The sequence below is a fragment of the Alligator sinensis genome, unplaced genomic scaffold, assembly GCF_000455745.1.
Source record: "Alligator sinensis unplaced genomic scaffold, ASM45574v1 scaffold404_1, whole genome shotgun sequence".
Lineage (NCBI taxonomy): Eukaryota > Metazoa > Chordata > Crocodylia > Alligatoridae > Alligator > Alligator sinensis.
The window spans coordinates 281,469-300,464 of NW_005841839.1; the positions used below are offsets into that span (position 1 = coordinate 281,469).

Consider the following 18,996-nt stretch of genomic DNA (forward strand, 5'->3'; position numbering starts at 1 on the left):
CACAACCAGATTAAAGCTAGTGTTTAGCAATTATTAGGGTTCTGTTAAAAACAGTATATCTATATTGGTTAATTAAAGGCTGAGCCTAACCCCTAGCATAGGCAAAAACCTCAAGTGATATCAGCAAGACTTTGGTCTACGTAACAACTTCAGGCCAATGTTTTCAAACAGCTCCACTATCCATACAACATGTGTTAATACATCCAGCCATTCAAGTAAGATGTTACTACTGTTCTTTAGCATAAGCAAAGAAATATATGCGGGGCTTAGTTACAAAGTTTACGTGCAGTGCTCTCAGCAAGGAAGCCTCTCAGAAGTAATAAAGTGTATACTCCCAAGTCATTATAGTGGCTCACCGTACTAGCATGGTATTATGTTATCCATTTGTGATGTCAGTTTTGATCTCTCAACTCTACCATAGGTTAGGATTTGACTAGTTTGCTTGCTTTTGTGGTTCTAAAGTGCTTGGAGGGTTGAAACAGGGACATCTTGCAATATTTTGTTTGAGAAGCAGTTAGGACCGGATATAACAAATAATACGAACGAACCAGCAAACCCTGCTGCCACAACAACCAGCATCAGCAGGATGTGTTTTAGATTAAATAAACACCATTGTAAGAGTTATCAAATTATTATTAAGAATCCAGCATCTGGTGGCTAAGATGCATGGGCAAACATATGGAAGGAAAATAGAAAGACAAAATGATACTTCACCTGCATTTAGTATAAAAGCTGGTCATTGATAAGTTACAGTACAAAGTAAATACTTCTAAAACCCTGGGAAATCAGTTCTGTAGGAGGCAGTTTCATTCTAGAAATTCAAATGTTCACAGATGAAATGGAACTATTCCCATTCCCCCTCCACCTGCCCTCCTTCCCTGCTGAGAAGTTTCCTAGGAGTATTTCTGTTTAGAGAAGCAATAGATATGGTTAGTTTCGGCTTTAATTCTGCCACAGGTATTTTCCAAGATTCTCCAAGATCTCCAAGAAAGCAGGAGTCACTTTTACTTCCTAGTCTATGAGAGCCAGTTCCAACCATATTCTACATGTGCCACCAACTGGGGAAGCATCAAAGCTAGAGGTAAGGGTGATGCCATCCCAGCTCAGTGAGACAAAAATAGCAAAAAGCATGACCCAGCCCCCCTGCAAATGTATTCCTTCACCACAGTGAAAAGACATTAAAAATCCAACTACAATTCTTTAACACACTCTTAAATCTTCTGTTTTCATGACATCGTGGTTTGCTACAAGAACCTAACCCGCTCCAGTGGCCTCTTCCCCAAGCAGCATATAGCCTTCTGGTAAAGAAGAAAGGGAAAAGAAATGAGCAAAAAAGGAACAGCAAGCAAACAAAAAACAAAACAAGGAAACAGATACACCTAAGGAACAGGAAAGAATAGCAGAACTAAAACAAAGAAACAAAGGAGACGGCTGAGTAAAAACTGTATCAGGGGTTAGTGTTGGTAATCTTCTAGCCATTATTCAGTTACTTTAATTTGCATTTAGATAATACAACACAGAAGTTGGTTTATTTTGTTGTCTTGTCCACAACTTATAAAAGATGCAAAACTAACACAACCCACAGCCCTCTCTCTCTCCCCTGAAGAACTGGGCAAAACATTAAAACTGAAATCAGTCTCTCGCACTGACCCTGCACCATTCTTAGCCTTTCCCAAATGCCTGCTTAAACAAATGGGCTTTGCAGTGTGCCTGGTACAAACCAAAATAAAAGACATCAATCCTGATAGAATTCAGCCACTTTTAAGGAGAAAAAGTAAATATAACAGAAAACAGCAGTACCTATATCAGTTGAAATCAGAGGAGAAAATTATTATATTCTTCTGAAGCTAGAAGATTTTAGACATCCTGAATGCAATTAACCAAGCTGAAATTTAGCCACAGCACTGGGTTTAACATTCAGTCTCTTGTAAAAAGTGCCAAATTATCTAATAATCACAAGGGGCCAGGACTTGTGCATTACATCTCTCCTAAAGGGCCCCAAGAAAACAGTATCCCTTAACAACAGGCTGAGTATTGATTCTGAACTGACTCAGAGGAAAGAGGGCCACGCACTGAATCACCAACACTACTTCCTTAAGCGCTGCCTTTTCCCTGAATAGCTCCTCTTCAAGTGCAGATGTGATCAAATGCTGCTTAGCCTGTAAAATCTGATGATATCATAGCCCCAAGTAAAACGCATGCAGAATGACACCTTGGTTTCACTAGTGCAGAATGAAATTACATTTAGAGAAAGGTGTTTATCCAAGTTCACTTTAATAGGACATTATGGGTAACTGATCTTAGGGTGATCTAAATGAGTAAACATGGAAACATTCACAGGCTTTAAACTGCCCTACAAATGGTGTGCCCAGTTTAAAGTTAGTTCTCATCCAACAAAAGCTAACTTTAGATCATCATGGGCTAACCCAGCTCAACCAACACCTGCAAATGTCCCCAGCCAGCACTGTGCTGTTCTAACCCCCCTTACCCTGACCAGGATATTTTTACTCCCCTGACCAGTGCACCCCTGGACTGAGCAGCTACTCCACCCCGCAAAACTTGCCAGTCCCCTCCCATCTTGCCAGCCCTCACCAGCATCTTCCCCTGCTCATCCTCCCTGATTTACTTACCTCGGGGCACCTGCACAAACACCTTTAGGCAGCAGAACCCAGCTCAGGTTTAGGCCTCTCAAAGTAAGCCACCTAACCTACATCAGGTCATTTAAATACTTGTTCATGCCCTATACAACACCTAGAGGTTTGCCACATCTTTACTTTGATTGCAATATTCCATATTTTTATAATGGAAATATTTTTAAATTGATGATAAATGTAATAAGTTTGAGCACTAATTGTTTATACTATCACTCGCTGTACTTCATAGAATTAGAGTCAAAGCATGCCTTTAAAATGTGAGTGGAAAATTCCCACCAAAGTTGAGAAAAGTCATGAATACCGACCCTAGAACAGTGTGTGGCCAGTAAGCATAATTCAAGGAATATGATAAGCCCCTTCAAGGATGAAATTTGGTAGACTAAGTGAATAAACCCTAATTGGAGTGTGACTTTATTCCAAAAAAATTACAAACTAAAATATTGTTTTAAATTTTTTCTCAAAGTATATACAGTTTTCAGAATAATATTCAAGCATTAGAATCAGATTGAAAAATAAAAGAAATGGAAATACTCCCTTTTGGTTTTCTCGTCTTTCAATCCCTCCATTTCTAGGGGAAGGATTTGTTATTTTTGCTTATTTACTAATAGCACAATTTGTGCCAGAAACCTCCCAAAAACTGCGTCATGAAAAGCTTAGAGGGCAAGCCCAGACTCTACTACTGCTTATGCGACTGCCTAATTTACATATCTGAAGTCTCAGTGATTGCACATATAAAATCAATTTTAATAGGACTACTCATATGCGGAAAATTAAGCAGGTGTGTGTATCTAAACAGATGAAGACACTGACAACATAATATGCAACAAGATGAAATGTATGCTTGATAATATGTTAATAAATATATGCGACTCTAAGACCACTTCTACGTGTTACACTTAAGGCATGATTAACAGTTAGTTAAATATGTGGAATAACTTTGTAGTTGGTTCCTATCATGCCATTAAGGTGTGTGGCCAGGGGCCCCTTAGCTGGAAGCCCTGTCAACAGATTGGAGCTCCCAGCTCCGTGTGGGTGTGTGTGTGGGTGTGTGCGCGCATGCGCGTGCGTGTGTGTGTAGGTAAGACACTTGTGTTACTTTCCAACAGTTTCCAGCCCTGTGTCCCTCACTTCTATAAATATTGCTCACTGAAGTCACTGGAACCATGCTCAAATAGCAAAGAATCACTGACATGGATAAGCACTGCACTATCAGACTCCCTAAAATAAGCCAGCAAGTACAATATCTTTGAGTGTACAGAAGGGATTAGCAATGTATTTGTGCAAAATAACCAGTGAACATATGATTTCTTTACTAACAAGGAGTCCAAAATAAAAGCCCAAGAGGTGTGGAACCTTACTGGCAATCAGACAAAACAGACAAACTCCGCAGAATCAAAACTGTATCTAAAGAAAATGGTCTCTTTGTTGAAAAAGCAGTTCAGATACACTCATCAACATGCACAGTTTCAAAGATGCCAAAACAAAGAGGAGACTTCAAGAAAGTAAGGAGCAAGAAGCAAGGGGGAAAACCGCCAATGCATTATAATTTGGACTCAGCTACTGGAGTTAGGAGAGAACAAAATATAAGGAGCTGGTGCACACTGTATAGTTACTGTAAGAAGCACAAGGTAGAAGAGAAAAAGGGTCCATTACTTACAAGTCATACTGAAGAAAGATGTTTTTCTTGAAGAAAAAAATGCATCGGCTTTATATGTGGTTTTTATCTGCATTTCTGTCAGTCATATCACCTATGGCTGTATTCATTCATGTCTCTCAGCAATTCAAGGAGATTTTAAACCATTACCACTCTGGCTTGGTACATTTTATACCCAGTTTGTTAGGAAAATAACACTAATATATAGAAACTTCTGGAGTTCATAAAGAACTTGAATTTTCAGATTTACTATTAATAACATTTGCAAATGTGCAATAAAGCTGATAAGTAAAGTCCTGACTTAACTGATATTAGTGGATGTGTTCCTAATGACTTCAGTGGGACCAGTATTTCACTGACTTTTTTAATAAAATGACCCAAAAGAAATTTCACTCACTTGCACCAAGCATTAACTCCCTTACTAGTATTGAGCGTGGTGTTTTACAAGAAACAAAATAAGAAAAGTTCCACCAAAGTAGGCAACATTGTAACAGACAAAAATATGTAAGCTGGAATGTACTGAGAAAGCCAGAGGGAAGATTAATTTAGAGAATATATTTGAAATTTGGCACGTATCATTTCTCGCTGGAGCAAAGTGGGGCATTTCTCATCAGCACTTCCACAAATAAAAATTATTTTGATATTTGATGAGCTTTATGTTCTAAATTGTATTTTATTATGTTCTAATTGCATTTTTAGGTGCCTGTATGGCATCAAATGCACATGGATATTCATATGAATTAGAATTATTAGTGAAACAATTCCAATACAGTTTATGCTTCTCCCCACTAGTTGTTTACCAAGTGTCCCATTTTTTTTTCTAGAAAATTCTACATAATGAATTGATTTTTTACAAAGTTCATTATCATACTGCATGATTCAGCTTAATGTAGATGAACATCTTTGACTCAAACCCAAAGGCATTGCATCAATTCCACATAATTCCCCTGACATTCCAATAGTCCAGAAATTCACTGTCCAAAGTATTAGCTAGCGGTCAAAATATACATAAGCATATTCTCCTTCCGATGCAAGTATTTAGCACAGTAATATTATTGTTGTATCTTGGTCAAAACATGTCCTATTAAAACTCTGTCCCATAAAGAAATGTCCACAGCTAGACCCTGATGATAATTTCACAAAGACTATCTCAAAACTCTAGACTTTACCTGGATAATAGGTCCATCTGCATGTATTTCTTTATAATGTTTTTAGCATATGTTAACAAGCATGATGGGAAGCCATAAAACAGAAAAAAATTACAAGGCCAACTGTAACTGATTTCAGAACAGGAAACCCATTATGATTTGAACAAATAAAGTCTGACTTCAAAGTCCTAGAAGACTTCTTGGCAGTTAAGAAACATTTTCCACATTGGGGCTATGTTAGTGTAACACAGCCCAACCAAAGTGTGGTCATGACAGTCTTGCCTGTGAGCTAGTCCTTCACTCCCCAGGTCCCTTCTGATCCTCTCCCCTTTCTACACTTGCTTGCCACACCTTGTATATGGGAAGTTTGTCCCATCTTAAAAAGGAGAGTCCGGTAGTACTGTCCCCCAACCTGGATAAGTCTCTGGTGTTACCACCATCTCCCTTGCTCTACTAGCTCTAGTCATGGCCCTACAGGCCCTACCTGCCTTAAGGCCAATAATCATGGCCTCCAGCCACCCTCGTAGCTATGCCCATGCCTCAGGTTTTACTTAGTCTCTGTTTACTGGGTTTCCTCACCATCCTTGTTTCAATCCATGGGTCCCTTTCCTGGGCCCTGGCTTTAGCCTCACCTCCTTGAGTATTAGCTCATCAGACTCCTCCTTTCTTGATCCAGGCTGCAGCCTTGTGGCTTTAGCCCCTCTCTACTCCAGCTCAATCCTTGCAGAAAAAAACAGAAAGAAACATCACAGCATCGTAGAACATGCTGCTATATGACTTCCTAAACCACCCCTCACAGCTGCATCCTGGGCCTGTGGTGGTTATAAAGGGGAGGGGGGTGGAATAAGCCCCCTTTGGTACCGAAACAGTCCTCAACAAAAATCTCAACCCTCCCTCCTTTCCCCTGCCAGGTGAGAACTAACAGTCCTCAGTCAAGTCCTCACCCCGCTGGATGCACCCACCAGCAGCCAGATGTTCCTCCTCTCTTGGATTCAAGTTCCACCTATCTTTTGCAGGCGAGTTCTGGTCTTCTCCAGTCAGGGCCACAATGACTCTCTAACCTGGAGGCATGCCTATAAATGCAGGCCAGCCCCTCCCATGTCAGTCAGCCAATTTTTGTTGCCCAACTCCAGTGCAGGGGCTTCCTATTATCTCATTTTAGGGCACCTAACAAAGGCAAATTCAGAGTCAGCCGTTTCTTGTTCGAATGTCCCTGCTTCCGCTTGCAGCCTGTAGCTTCCTCTCAGTTGCTAGGCAAGATGCTTACCCTAGCAGCTGGGACTTCTGTAGCCCTAGGTGCTCCCTCCCCAGGACTGCCTCCAGATGCAAGTAACTGTCTTTTTTTGGTTTACAACACCATGGATCTCTTGGGAGTCTAGTTCCCTGTTAGGTCCTTGCCTGAATCAGGGCAACCTCCCCCCATACCCTAGTTTTGAAGGGGCCTTTCAGGTTCTTCTTGTCTCTCATCTCTTCCCCTGTAACATGAATAGGGTCCCCTATTACAGGTAGGTAATGCAAATCCTTAGGGAATTTGCTAACTGTAAATCTCTATTTGTTATTCCATGAATTAGTGAAACTTTTAACAAGCTCTGTCACCCTTGAATTGGGCTTGTCAGCCACAAGCAGATTCATCAGGCACCTGACTAGACCTCTTATGCATAGACCATGATCCAGAGGACCGATTGTTGCCTATTATTACTTTCAGGAAGTGCTTATACTAACAACTTTCACAGTGACATCAAAATTCAGAAAACGATTTAAGAAAAATGTGATAGCTCCTCAAGAAAACCCTAAGGTCAAAACCAAAGAAATTAACATCTTTACACACAGCATGAAGCTACTTCGACAAAGAAGATATGCAGATTCCTCCATAAGGAAGGAAGCAGAAAGGGAAGCAAAGATCCGTAATAAAATGAACTCTACAAGTATGGTAATTTGGCAAAGTACAAGAGGTTATTTGAGTCATACTGTTATTCTCCAGAGGTAGAAATGTAGTCTATGTCAAAACAAACAGCTATAGGAAGGAAATTAGGAGCGCTGAGAAAGAATATGAAGAGCAGATAGCCAGACACATAAAACAAGCAACATGGAAGTGCATAAGTGTATCAGAACCAGGAAACCATTAAAGGAGTCACTGGATCTGCTGCAGCAAGGATTAAAAGGAGCAACTGCGGTCTAGGCAAATGAGTTCCTTTCATCTGCCTTCAATCAAGATATTGGGGAAATGCCTATCCCTCCTCTGTTCTTTTTTTTGACAAAAAAGGCTAGATGTTTTCCAGAATGAGGCATCAAAAAAGGTAGTGGAACACAATGATACATTTCAGAACAGATCAGTAAGGACGAAGTACTGGCTCCAATGAAATCAGTGGGAGTTCTGCCAATGACTTGAACAGGGCCAGGATTTCACCTTAGGGCTGAATGATATAAGCCCTAGAGTTCCAAGCAAATGGAAGGACTAAGTTTTCATTGTGAGCAACATGAGGTGCTGCAATGATCAAGACAATAAACCAAGCTGGAGAATATATGAGGAAAGGGACAGAAATGACAGAAAAATTATGCTATTTTATAAATCATTGTATAATCTTATCTGGAATACTGTGTTCAGTTTTGAGCACTGTAGAAGAAACTAAACATATCCAGAAACAGGTGACAAAAACTACTAGATGCATGGAAAGCAGAGAAAAGCTTTTAAGAGAGAGACTGTTTGCCTTAATGAAGAGATGAAAAAGGGGGATATTACAGAGGTATACCGATTAATGAATGGTATGATGCAGGTACATAGAATATTCCTCTACTTAACCTTTCTTATAATTCAAGAACAAGGGGATGCTTAATGATATTGAAAGACATGAAACATGATAAACTGATAACAGAAAACACTATACTCTGCCAATCCTAAACGAAGAAATTAATTGCCACAAGAAATCTTTGCATGCAGAGGCCTCAAAAGACTGGATGTTATGAAAGGAGAATGTTCATTGTCATATTATAAGCAAAATATTTGATTTTTGAAAAGAAAAGAAATACCAATATTTGTGAGTATAAGACATGTGATTTAGCTGCAGTTTTGAAACTGATGAATTTCTTCCAGCCACTACGAGAAGAGTTTCTTATACAAGCAGATTCTGTCATAATCATCCATTATGGCAGGGGCTCTCAAACTTTGTGATACTGTGACCCCGAGTGCTGGATGGCGGTGGCAGGGGAAGGGGAGTTTGCACACGGCAGCCGCCACTGCCATCCACCACTCTACACCACCACCACACGCCGCTTCCCTGAGCTGCCGCACGTACCCCTGTGACCCACAGTTTGAGAACCCGTGTTACATGGTTTCTTAGTATTGCTCAAATATACATGATATTGGCCAATGACATAACATATACGGCAGTGACCTGGGTAGACCACTAGCCTACTATATTATGGCAATTCCTGTGTTCCTGTATGTGTTATATATGACGTGTTGATTCTCATTCTCCATTATATTAGCTTCATTCTTAAATTAATATAAAATATATTATATGATAAAGATATTAAATACCTTAAGACAGACAGTTGTAAGATAGGACAGGGTGGGTGAAATTTTCCCCATCAACAAGGCTTTTATTTTAGTTTCTGTGGGAAATACTCTCACCTTCCCACAGCCTAGAGAGAGTGCCTTAGCAACATTAACTGTTATTCAAGGATGAGATATTTTGAGGAAGACATTGTTAGAATCACTTTGCCCTAAACAAAGAAATGCAGAGAATAACAAATGAGGCTCACAGTTGTGATATCTGCTAAACTGTGCCCTCAATAATTCAACATTATAATGATTTGAATTTGGTTTAGGATTTCAAAAATTAGTGATTTTGAGAAATTCAACCTTTGGGTGATCAGTTTGATCAGCACATTAGTGGATTCTGACTTTCAAAAAGTGAGTTTTCGGCACCAAACATTGATCACCATTTAAAATTACATTCATTACAATTCTGCAAAGCAGTAAAACATATTTTAGAAACTATATTTTTCCCTGCATACTCACAATTCAAAACATGATGTATTCACACACCATCACGTGTGCGTACATTCACCGTTAACAATCTGTTATTTGCACAGACTGGACAGGTGAGTCACGCAATGTTGTTTTGCTCCATGATTTCATGAACTCCAGATTGGCATAGTGATTTCAACATGGCTACATAAATACTTTTTGTGATGTTGCCAACTCCCATTTTGAGTAGTCACGTGCAAATACATAGATTCTCAAATATTTGCCACATTATCCCATTAAGTGAACATTCCTGAGAATAAAGTTTAATTAAAGAAATGCTTGTGACAAATGAATAAAAGCAGGTCATATAAACAAAACAAATTAATGGTTTTACTTCAGGTAAATATTTAAGAATATTTTAACAGCATTTACCAAATTCTAAACAGGTTAAACTTTATACAATCATTCACCTGTGTGCTGCTTATTTATAATCTTGTATATTTGAACACTCCAAAATAAAAAGATTTTGGATATGTGCCAGCAAATGCCATAGAGCCCTTCATTAGAGGCATCACAATTAAACAAATAGTATCCTCAAAGTTCAAAGGAAAAAAAATGGGCCTATTTTGGACCCTTTATTATTGAATATTCCACATACCATCCAAGTTTTAAACTGTTTAACACAACAGATGAGCTGGTTGTTATCCAAAACCACATTTGTAACTTGAGATGCATGGTTTTAAAATAGATGAAACTTGAACTTACTGTAGCTGTGCCGGAGACAGTTTGTGCATTTGTGTCAGCTGCACTCTGTTCAGAATGTGTCTGAGCAGGAGGGTACATATTTAACGTGTGCTCTGGAACAGTGGTCTGGCCTGTGTAGTCTGGAGCGGGATGCGGGTGTGGGGCTGTGTATTCTGCAGGGATACCATTCTGAGGTGGAGCAAACTGGGCTGAGGCATAAGGCTGCGCCATTGTGTCAGGAGGTGCTGTAGCTTCCTGATTACCCTGAAAAGATACAAAAGATGAGACTGGAATAAGAGAAAATAATTTTTAAAATGAAGAAACTCTGCAAGATCTGTAGATAGGCTAAGTTTCTTTCCCATGAAAGGTGTATCCTCTCTGATTTAACTCTGTTTATCCCCGCTGTTAAAAACCTAGTCTTAGAAAAGTGAAATCACAGCTTCCAACACAGTACTGAAGGAGCATAGTGGCTGGACAGGATGTCCTGCAATGGCTCCACCAGGCACTAGTTCAAAGCCTCACCTCAGACTCCCATCAAAACCATCCTCCCAGTCAACCCAACTGGAAAGAGATGCCTAATCATTCAGGCTGGGGAGTCAAAGGCAGCCAGATCTAATGTTTGCCCTTATGTGTTATTGGGCATGGAAACTGCTGTGCCTTAACCATACTAGCCTTGTGGGCTGTTAGGCTTAAGAAGCTATTTTGACATCACAGTGAGACCTTCTGGATACCAAGGAAGTCCAAAAAACCTGAAACCCCAAGAGAAAAGAATGAGGCAGGGACAGAATAATGCACGGGCCTGCAGAGCTCCTGCCAATATAGGGGCTCCCTGGGGCACCACGGGCAGCACAGCCCAGGTGGCATCCTGGCTGTGGGCAGTGTTTGCCTCCTCCCCTTTGGCCAGGCAGGGGCCAGGGGTTAGGGATGGTCATGGGGCTCCTGGCAGGCAGCAGCAGCTTTCTGGGGCCATCTGCTGCCAGAAGACCCCCTGGGCAGTCCCACTTCCGGTCCCTGCCATCTGTGGGAGGCCACCAGCACCAGAGCCCCTGGAGCAGATTGGGACAGCCCCGCCCCACCCAGGCCAGCAGAGGGGTGGGCATAGGGGCAAGTGAGCAGCCCTGGGCAGAGCTCATGCCCATCCCGCCAGCTGGCCCTGGTCCCAGCCCATCCTGCAGAGCCGGGAGACTGCAGCTCTGGCTGTGTGACACCCACTGGGCAGAGGGGCTCTTGTGCCCCCTGGCTTGCCCCAGACACACCAAGGAGGCTAGGCAGGCCCAGCCACAGACCCCTGGCAGGCACAGAAGGAACTTGCCCTTGCCTGATGGCGGGGCGGGGGGAGGTCCAATTTTCTGTTTGCCCAGTGCCCCAGTAAATCTTAAATGTGCCACTAGAAAGAGGAATAAGTATGTAAATTAGTAAATTCGAGTCCACATCTTTCACAGCTTTAACTCAAAAATATAACCGCTATAAAACCAGCAAAATATAAATCCACTTGTTCCAAAACAGTGACAGCATTTAGTCTATTGTGTGCATACTGCCTCATCATTTTCTAATTTTCAGAACAGATATACCCAACCTAAAATACAAATCAATGAATGGGAATAGGTGACACACCCTGTTAACAGAATTCTAAGTATCTGTAAAAAATGATGCTATCTGAGATGCAGAGTACTATTTTGGATCAGTAAACAATTATTAATCTAAAACTATTAAAACAGAACTATTAAACAAAAGTTTATCCTGTACCTATAGTGCAAGGATATAATATAATGATTCAATTCAATCTTACAACCACAATATCAAAATACAAAACTATAAAGGCCCCAACTTAAAACCCATTTGAGGAAAACACTGAAAAAAATGATATGGTAATATTGCAGAAAATATATGCAAGACCTTAAAGTATCATATCATTTTGCTAATTATGATTTTACTTTTATGTATTAAAAATAAGATCTTACAAGTAAAAGACCAAATGGAGGCATCTTATATCTTGCATGGGCAATTAGATTCATCTTTAGCTTTGATATAATCCCACAGGGGCAAGCATATGTCAAAAACGTTCACAAATCATAAGTATTTAACATAAGTATTTGTAATAGTCTCTGCCTAAATTTTTTGACCATAATGATATGACAACTTGAGGCTAGGGAAGAAAACCTTTAACAAGACATGCTTGTGCATTTAAGAGATGCACAAATCTTGATGCCAAAGATGGCAGTGTCAGGATACACTGTGGTGACTACTGTATCACAGTAGCAAGTGGGAAAGAATAGCAACACAGATCGCAAGCCCTTTGCTCAATGCAAAGGATATGCTAACTGATGTGCAAAGTACTAAACCTTTCCTAACACAACATGGTCACCAGCCTCAAAACTAACATGAAACCAAACTTGTAATTATGTTCTGAAATATGTAACTGCCTTCCCACCAAAAGGGCGTGAGTAGGCGCGCACACATTTTCATTTTGGGTTTCCTTACATTTCCTAGTTTAAGCCAAGGCCTGAAGTGTAAAGGAATTTATGTGATATTTCACACCTAAGATCTCCAGCCAGTTTCAGCTAATTGAAATAAACATCTAAATGAGGAACTGCTTGTTTAAATTGAGCCCAAACTCAGAAGCTTTGAAGATTTTCTAATCAGTGCACTACCACAGCCGCTGGGTACTTGGTAGATTCAGAGGGGGAAAGTATGCTTCTCCTAAGAAAAAGTCTTGGCATTTTAATGGATTAAGCATGATGCTAGGAACTCCTGAATTTTAATCCTGTCTTCACCAGTATGTTAGTGTGGCCCCGGGCAAGTTATTTATACTTTCTGCTTCATTTCACTATTTTAAAAATGAAAATAATGACATTTTCCTACTTTTCAGGGTTCTGTTGTGAGATTAATTCATATCTTTATGATGCTTTGAAAGTGAAAAATATACTATGCTGTTATTACAAGTGCAAACAAAAATGGAAAGTTGTGTTGCTATACTGAGAAACTTTCAGAACTTAAATTAAAAAAAAATAAAGGAAAATATACATTCTACATGCTGTTTAGGAAAGATGTACATCTGCTCATGCCTTCCTTTGATTTTTGTCTTACTTAATCATCTGTTATTAATATAAACTAGTGTTTTTGTAAATGAAAAATAATAAACCATACATACTAAAATGCACCAATGAATGGACTCCACATGCGCTTACCAACTATTAGCTATTATTGAGGAAATTTTAATGTTTTCAAATTACTGAAGTTGGAGCTGAAGTTGGGGTATTTCAAAATACTGAAAATGCAAACATTACATATGCTAGGACAGACTTTATTATGTGGAAGAAACTGGCATCAGCAAATGAATATTCCGCCTCAAAATAATGATGACTGTACTGGTTCTGAAGAACAGTAGCTGGTCTATAAGCTGTTTCTTCATGTCAGTTGTTAGACATGACAGAGTCAGCAGATGTTAAAAAAGAACAATAATGGCAACAAAGGGACCAACAGCTAATGTCCAGGTGCATTTGATCTAAAGCTTTTTATACTACCTTGAGTTCTAAAACAGATGTTGCTGAGACCCCCACTGTTTCTCATTAACACTGACAGCAGTTCCATGAGACCCTAATTAATATTCTTAGCATTCACACTTAGTGCTAATTACAGCTAATATTTAATTAAGAGCACTGAGTTTTTATATGATTTCTTACTAGCGACTTCAAACATTTCACTTCAGCACTACAGTAAAGCAAGAGCACATGTAATGAAAATTCCAGCACCTTAGCCCTGTTGACGCTATTACACTTCAGTCATTAGATTCGTTAAGATGAACTTTGGGTTCCCTTATTAAAACGGTATTAGTAATAAATAAGGAAATAATAAAGGGTCAGCATTTCCAATATATACCCTATGTATCCAGTGGTTTATAGCATAGCCATATAAATATGCTTGTTCTGGAAACTTGGCATACAAGGTTATCAGCCCAGGTCTCATTCTTTCGTTAAGAGTTATTATTTATTTCTGCTTTTTTTTCAATACACTAAGATGTGGTTGCTGGAAAATAAAGAAATGAAAAAGTGTACTTCTGTCTACCAGGAGCTTAACATAAAAAATAGTATTAGTTCTGACATAGTACCACTTTAAAACTAGCTATGGCACATGCCATTATAACTGAAGCTTCTAATTTAGATTTTAAAAAATGTTTAATGCAATCTATACATTTTGATGCAAAATGAACACGTGAACACTCAAAGAACATATCAGTAATGCATTTCATATTAAACACATGCCGCATAACTAAACATGTTCCTTAATACAAAGGTATGTTCTTCATAAATTGATTACAGTTTATGAGCTGAATTTATGCAGTGGTAATGAACAGATCCTTACACATCATGGTTTGAGTAGCAAATCATGAACCCCAACTAAGTTTCAGAGGATAGTCTTAGCTTTCCCCTAGTTTCAGATAGTAACTGTGCAATTTTAAATACTATGTATTTAAAACAAAATGAACTGAATTGCTTAAGAGAAAAAATGAAGTAACATTAAGTGTATGAAATAATCTCTGAAGTGACAGAAAAACCCATTCATAACTTAACCCAGGAGGTTAAGTTCTGGAACAGTGGGCACACAGGCATTGTGCAACTCTGCCTAGGCACAAGAGGGTAGACAGAAGTTGTTCTTTCAAACTTCACTCCAATCCTCTTTGCTTTTTTAAGTTTACATGACCACTTAATACTCATTTTTTGTGTGTGGTTTAATAAAGTAGTTGTTGGCAACAAAAGAACAAAGGATGGCAGACAATCAGGCTCTGCTAAATGTTTTGGCCTGAAATTTAATGAAAACCACATTTCAACTCAAAATATGCTTTACGTGGCAGTGTATAAAATCCAGTTTATTGCTGTCTGCTTAAATGCTGAACTCTACAGAACAAAAATGCCTCAGGATGATATAGGTAAGTGAATGCTTTTTATAGATCCTATAGACTCTTCCACTTAAAGAAAAGATCAGAATTTTAAATACTCCTATTGAATACCTCAAAATCTCGACATTCTTTTTCAGCACCTTCTTTTGTTCAGAGATGCTTGTATAATTAAGAAATGCTTGAAAAGTGTCAAAACATAATAAAGCAGTCTTGTTATGTTTATACACAAAAGACACAAAGCAAAGAAAATATTACTTATGCAGTGTTCCTTTTCTTAAACACACTTTTGCAGCATAAAACTGTATTTATTCAATGAAAACCTTTATGGTTGCCTGCATTTTAACTCTAACTAACAGTTTATTGTTTGCTTTATTCTATTTTAGTTTTGTTGTGTGTTGTTTCTTTGGCAAGAAATATTTCACATTCAGAGAAAGCCTCTCATACTGTAGTTAAATGAGCCAAACTGCACCATATCCTCAGGGCATGGAAACAAAGAAGAAAAATGCAAAATTACTCTGTAAACCTGCTGGTTATAAGAACGGCTCAGTTAGACATATCAAGCACAGCAGAGACACATAATCACTGCTGCAGTTCTGCTTCCCTCAGAATGACTTAAGCAGCAGCAAAATACATATTAGAAGAGGCTTGCATGCAGTGGTACAGCTGAATATAAGAAATGCCCCTCCTTCACTAAAATCAGTTTCAAGTGAAAATAAAAGTGAAAATACCTGCTGTACCATCCTGCTCCCTTTATCCTCCATAAACTTAGCAGCTGCTTTAGTCCCAGGCCATGCAGCATCTGCCCAAAGCAAGCATCAATTATGGATGAGGGCGTGAGCTATGTAATGTGTGTATGAGTGTGGATGATAGGGGTGTTGAAGGAGGGGGAGCTATTGCAAGCCTTACTGACCTCCCACTCAACATCTGACTGCTCCCAAAACCTAATCCAGATGGGACTCTTTCAGTTTGCTAGGCCTCGCCCCATCAATCACAGCAGGCCACTCCTCTGTCTCCTGCTACTACTTATAGAGTGCACCACTGAGCAGATGATTACACACAGAAGAAGAAAAAACACAGCTTGACTACATTAATAGCTGTTTAAAAAACATTAGAAATGCTGCTATGTAAGTTGCCGCAAGCTGAACATTTTCATTTTAAAATTAAGATTATTGTATTCAAGTTATGAAAAACTCTAAACCTCCAGTGCTTTGGTTTTTGACAGCTATGCTATAGAGTAGTGTTTGTGCATCTTTTTATGTGTTTAAGCTTTTTCTATACTTTATAAAGGTAACAACAATAAAGCTTATGCTTTAAATTTGCTGAATGCCAACAGTAGCCTTCTCCTCCAAGGACCATTGTCAGTTTTATATTAGATGTATTTTATCCTTTTTATATAACTGATTTTTTTATGTTCTTTCTCTTGTCTACAAAGGGAAATATTTCAGAAATGCTTCTGAGGTTTACTTTTGTGCAGCAGCTTAAGCAAGCTAATGCTAACTATTAAAGGAGCTTTATCTAGCTACTCTGGAGCTAGCCTCAAAAAATTATTAAACTCCTAATTAAATCATATAACTGAGAATAAGGCTAAAATGATGCAAACAGTCCCAACATATCCAGTTTTCCTGCCAATCTGCCATGGGCTTGCAGCAGATATAAAATTTCAGAAGAAAGCCTGAAGTGCATCACATGAACATTTATAAATGCCCCAATTCTCGCACCCTGCCCTCAAAAAAATGCTCAAACCTAGATAAATAACAGTAACTGTAGCATTAAACTTTCAGTCTAATGCCAATATGCTGGGCTTCTTTAACATAACAGTATCATTTCTAGAGAGTTGCTGTTTGCTCTCCCTAGGTAAGGATAATAAAAACAACACATTTTACCCAAAGAATCAGACATCTACCCACATTGGACCAGTATTCACAATCAACTGATTATCCAAGGTGTCCTGCATGTTGCTTAATAACCTGACTGTGGCATTGGCCTCAAATTAGTTGATTGATTTCACAACCAAATGCATCCAACTTCCTCCCCTTCTTGGAAGGGTAACGGCAAACTAGTTGGGCCTCATAATTAGTGTAAAAAACAAAATCCTTCCCAAACCAGGGTGTTCACAAAAGAAAAGAACGATGAATTGGGGAAACAATGTTTTCCTTGCAATGTCAGAGAGAAAGCTGGAAATTCAGGAATCAGCTCAGAGATTTTGTACAATTTCCTTCATTAACTTTACTGTGATGGTAGAATCGTTGTGTTTCACCGAACACCTTCTACCACAAGAAACTACACTTTTCTAAGTATCTTCCTTAACTACAGCCTCTTGTCCCTAGTACAGGCCCAATTTGGAAATGAAATGTTCATTCTGTGCCACTGCTTAGCACCAAAGTAGTAGCATAAGATTTTGTGTGTATAAGGTATAGCCACATAATGGTGATCAGCCACAAACAGGGGTTATCTTTATGGGATGCAGTGCCATAGCAACTAAATTGGGCACCCAGGGCAAAGCCTACAGCAGCAGCCCACCCTCACCCCACACACAGATCCAGGGGGCACCACCCCCATGCTTGTCTGGGAGTACATGCAGTGGTGGGAGACACCCTCCCCCCATCCCTGCACTCCCCCAAATGAGCCACTTGTGGTTCCATCCTGTGCCCCATCACGGCTGGGCAGTGCCTCTTGGTGCCCCTTCACTTCAGCACCCAAGGCAGTCGCCTTGCTCACCCCCCCACCTTGCTAGAGCATTGATGGGATGCCATACCAGACAGACTCAAATGCATTTTTATCATATGGGAGAGAGGTATTTTGGGGTGGGGTATTTTTTTCCTTTTAGCTTTCATTTTAGATTCCATTTTCAGGTAAGATAAAGTACACTGTATTCCTCCGTGCTTGGTCATATTCAGCTCCTTAGCCTAGGGACTGGTAAAATACAGTCCGTGGGCCAGATCCAGCTCATGAAGGCACCAGATCTGGCCTGCGGAGCTGGGCGGCTTTGTCACTGCCTGGCTAACCAACTTGGAGCTGTGCCCATGCTGCACCTGGGGGGTTGGGGAGGGGCAGAAAGAAGCGGCACTTCTGCGTATTCAGCTTCTAGCTGTTTGGCCCTGGCACAGCTTCTCACCAGCTAGAAGCTGCACCCACACTGCAACCGAGCAGCTGGGGGACTAGGGAGAAGCAGCAGCAAAAGTGGGGCCCCCCCGGTTACTTCACCCAGGCACAGCTCTCCTCTGAATGGACGCTGCATTCATACCCCGGCTGGAGAGCATGAGGCTGGAAAAAGCAGTGGCTCCCAACTGCCCAGCCCTGACACAGCCAAAGGCAAAGCCTCCCACCACCCCACATGCTACTGACATTTTTACTGAAGCCACCCAGCCTGTCCTGGGCTGGAGGTCCCACAGTACTCCAAACAGGAAGTCTGAATATTCCCTTTGGTATGGGGAGTGAAGGGCCACACACACACAGTACCTATTATGCTTGGTGCATGGGGAGCGTGTCAGACTAACATGGACACAACCCTTCTAAGCTGTTCTGGGGGCCATATCAGGCCATGAAATCAGGGCAACATGAAGGAGTCACAGGGGACTTCTGTCTGTCTTTCACCTCTCAGATTCTGCATCAAAACTTGGCCAGTCCAGAGAACGGAGGCTGCAGTATCTGGCTACAGACTTGTGACTCAGCTTATGCAAACAGTCCCTATCATTCTGCTGGAAGGGCAAACTGCAGACAAGTGCTGGCCTAAATTTTAGGTTTTAAATAACACATTAAGGTGGCATTTTTAGGACTTAGTATTTTGGAGACAACACGCTTTTGCTTCTACAGACAGACAGGATGCTTCCTTTCTCACTCACCCAGCTGCTGCAAGATTTGTTTTTTATTCTGAAGCACAAATGTTTATGCAGTTTTGTGCAATTTTAAACTGAAGCTTTATCAGTTTA

The 18,996-nt window shown here is 40.1% G+C and overlaps 1 protein-coding gene across 5 annotated transcripts in view; it reads right to left on the minus strand.

Annotated features, from left to right (window-relative positions):
* Positions 1-18,996, minus strand: part of RBFOX1 (RNA binding fox-1 homolog 1) — a 1,278,833-nt gene that overhangs the window by 233,316 nt on the left and 1,026,521 nt on the right. For all 5 annotated transcript variants that reach the window (XM_014520084.2, XM_025203686.1, XM_025203675.1 and 2 more), the window contains one exon: positions 10,192-10,434. In XM_014520084.2, coding sequence (XP_014375570.1) covers positions 10,192-10,434 — 243 coding nt within the window. The remainder of the gene's footprint in view (positions 1-10,191; positions 10,435-18,996) is intronic.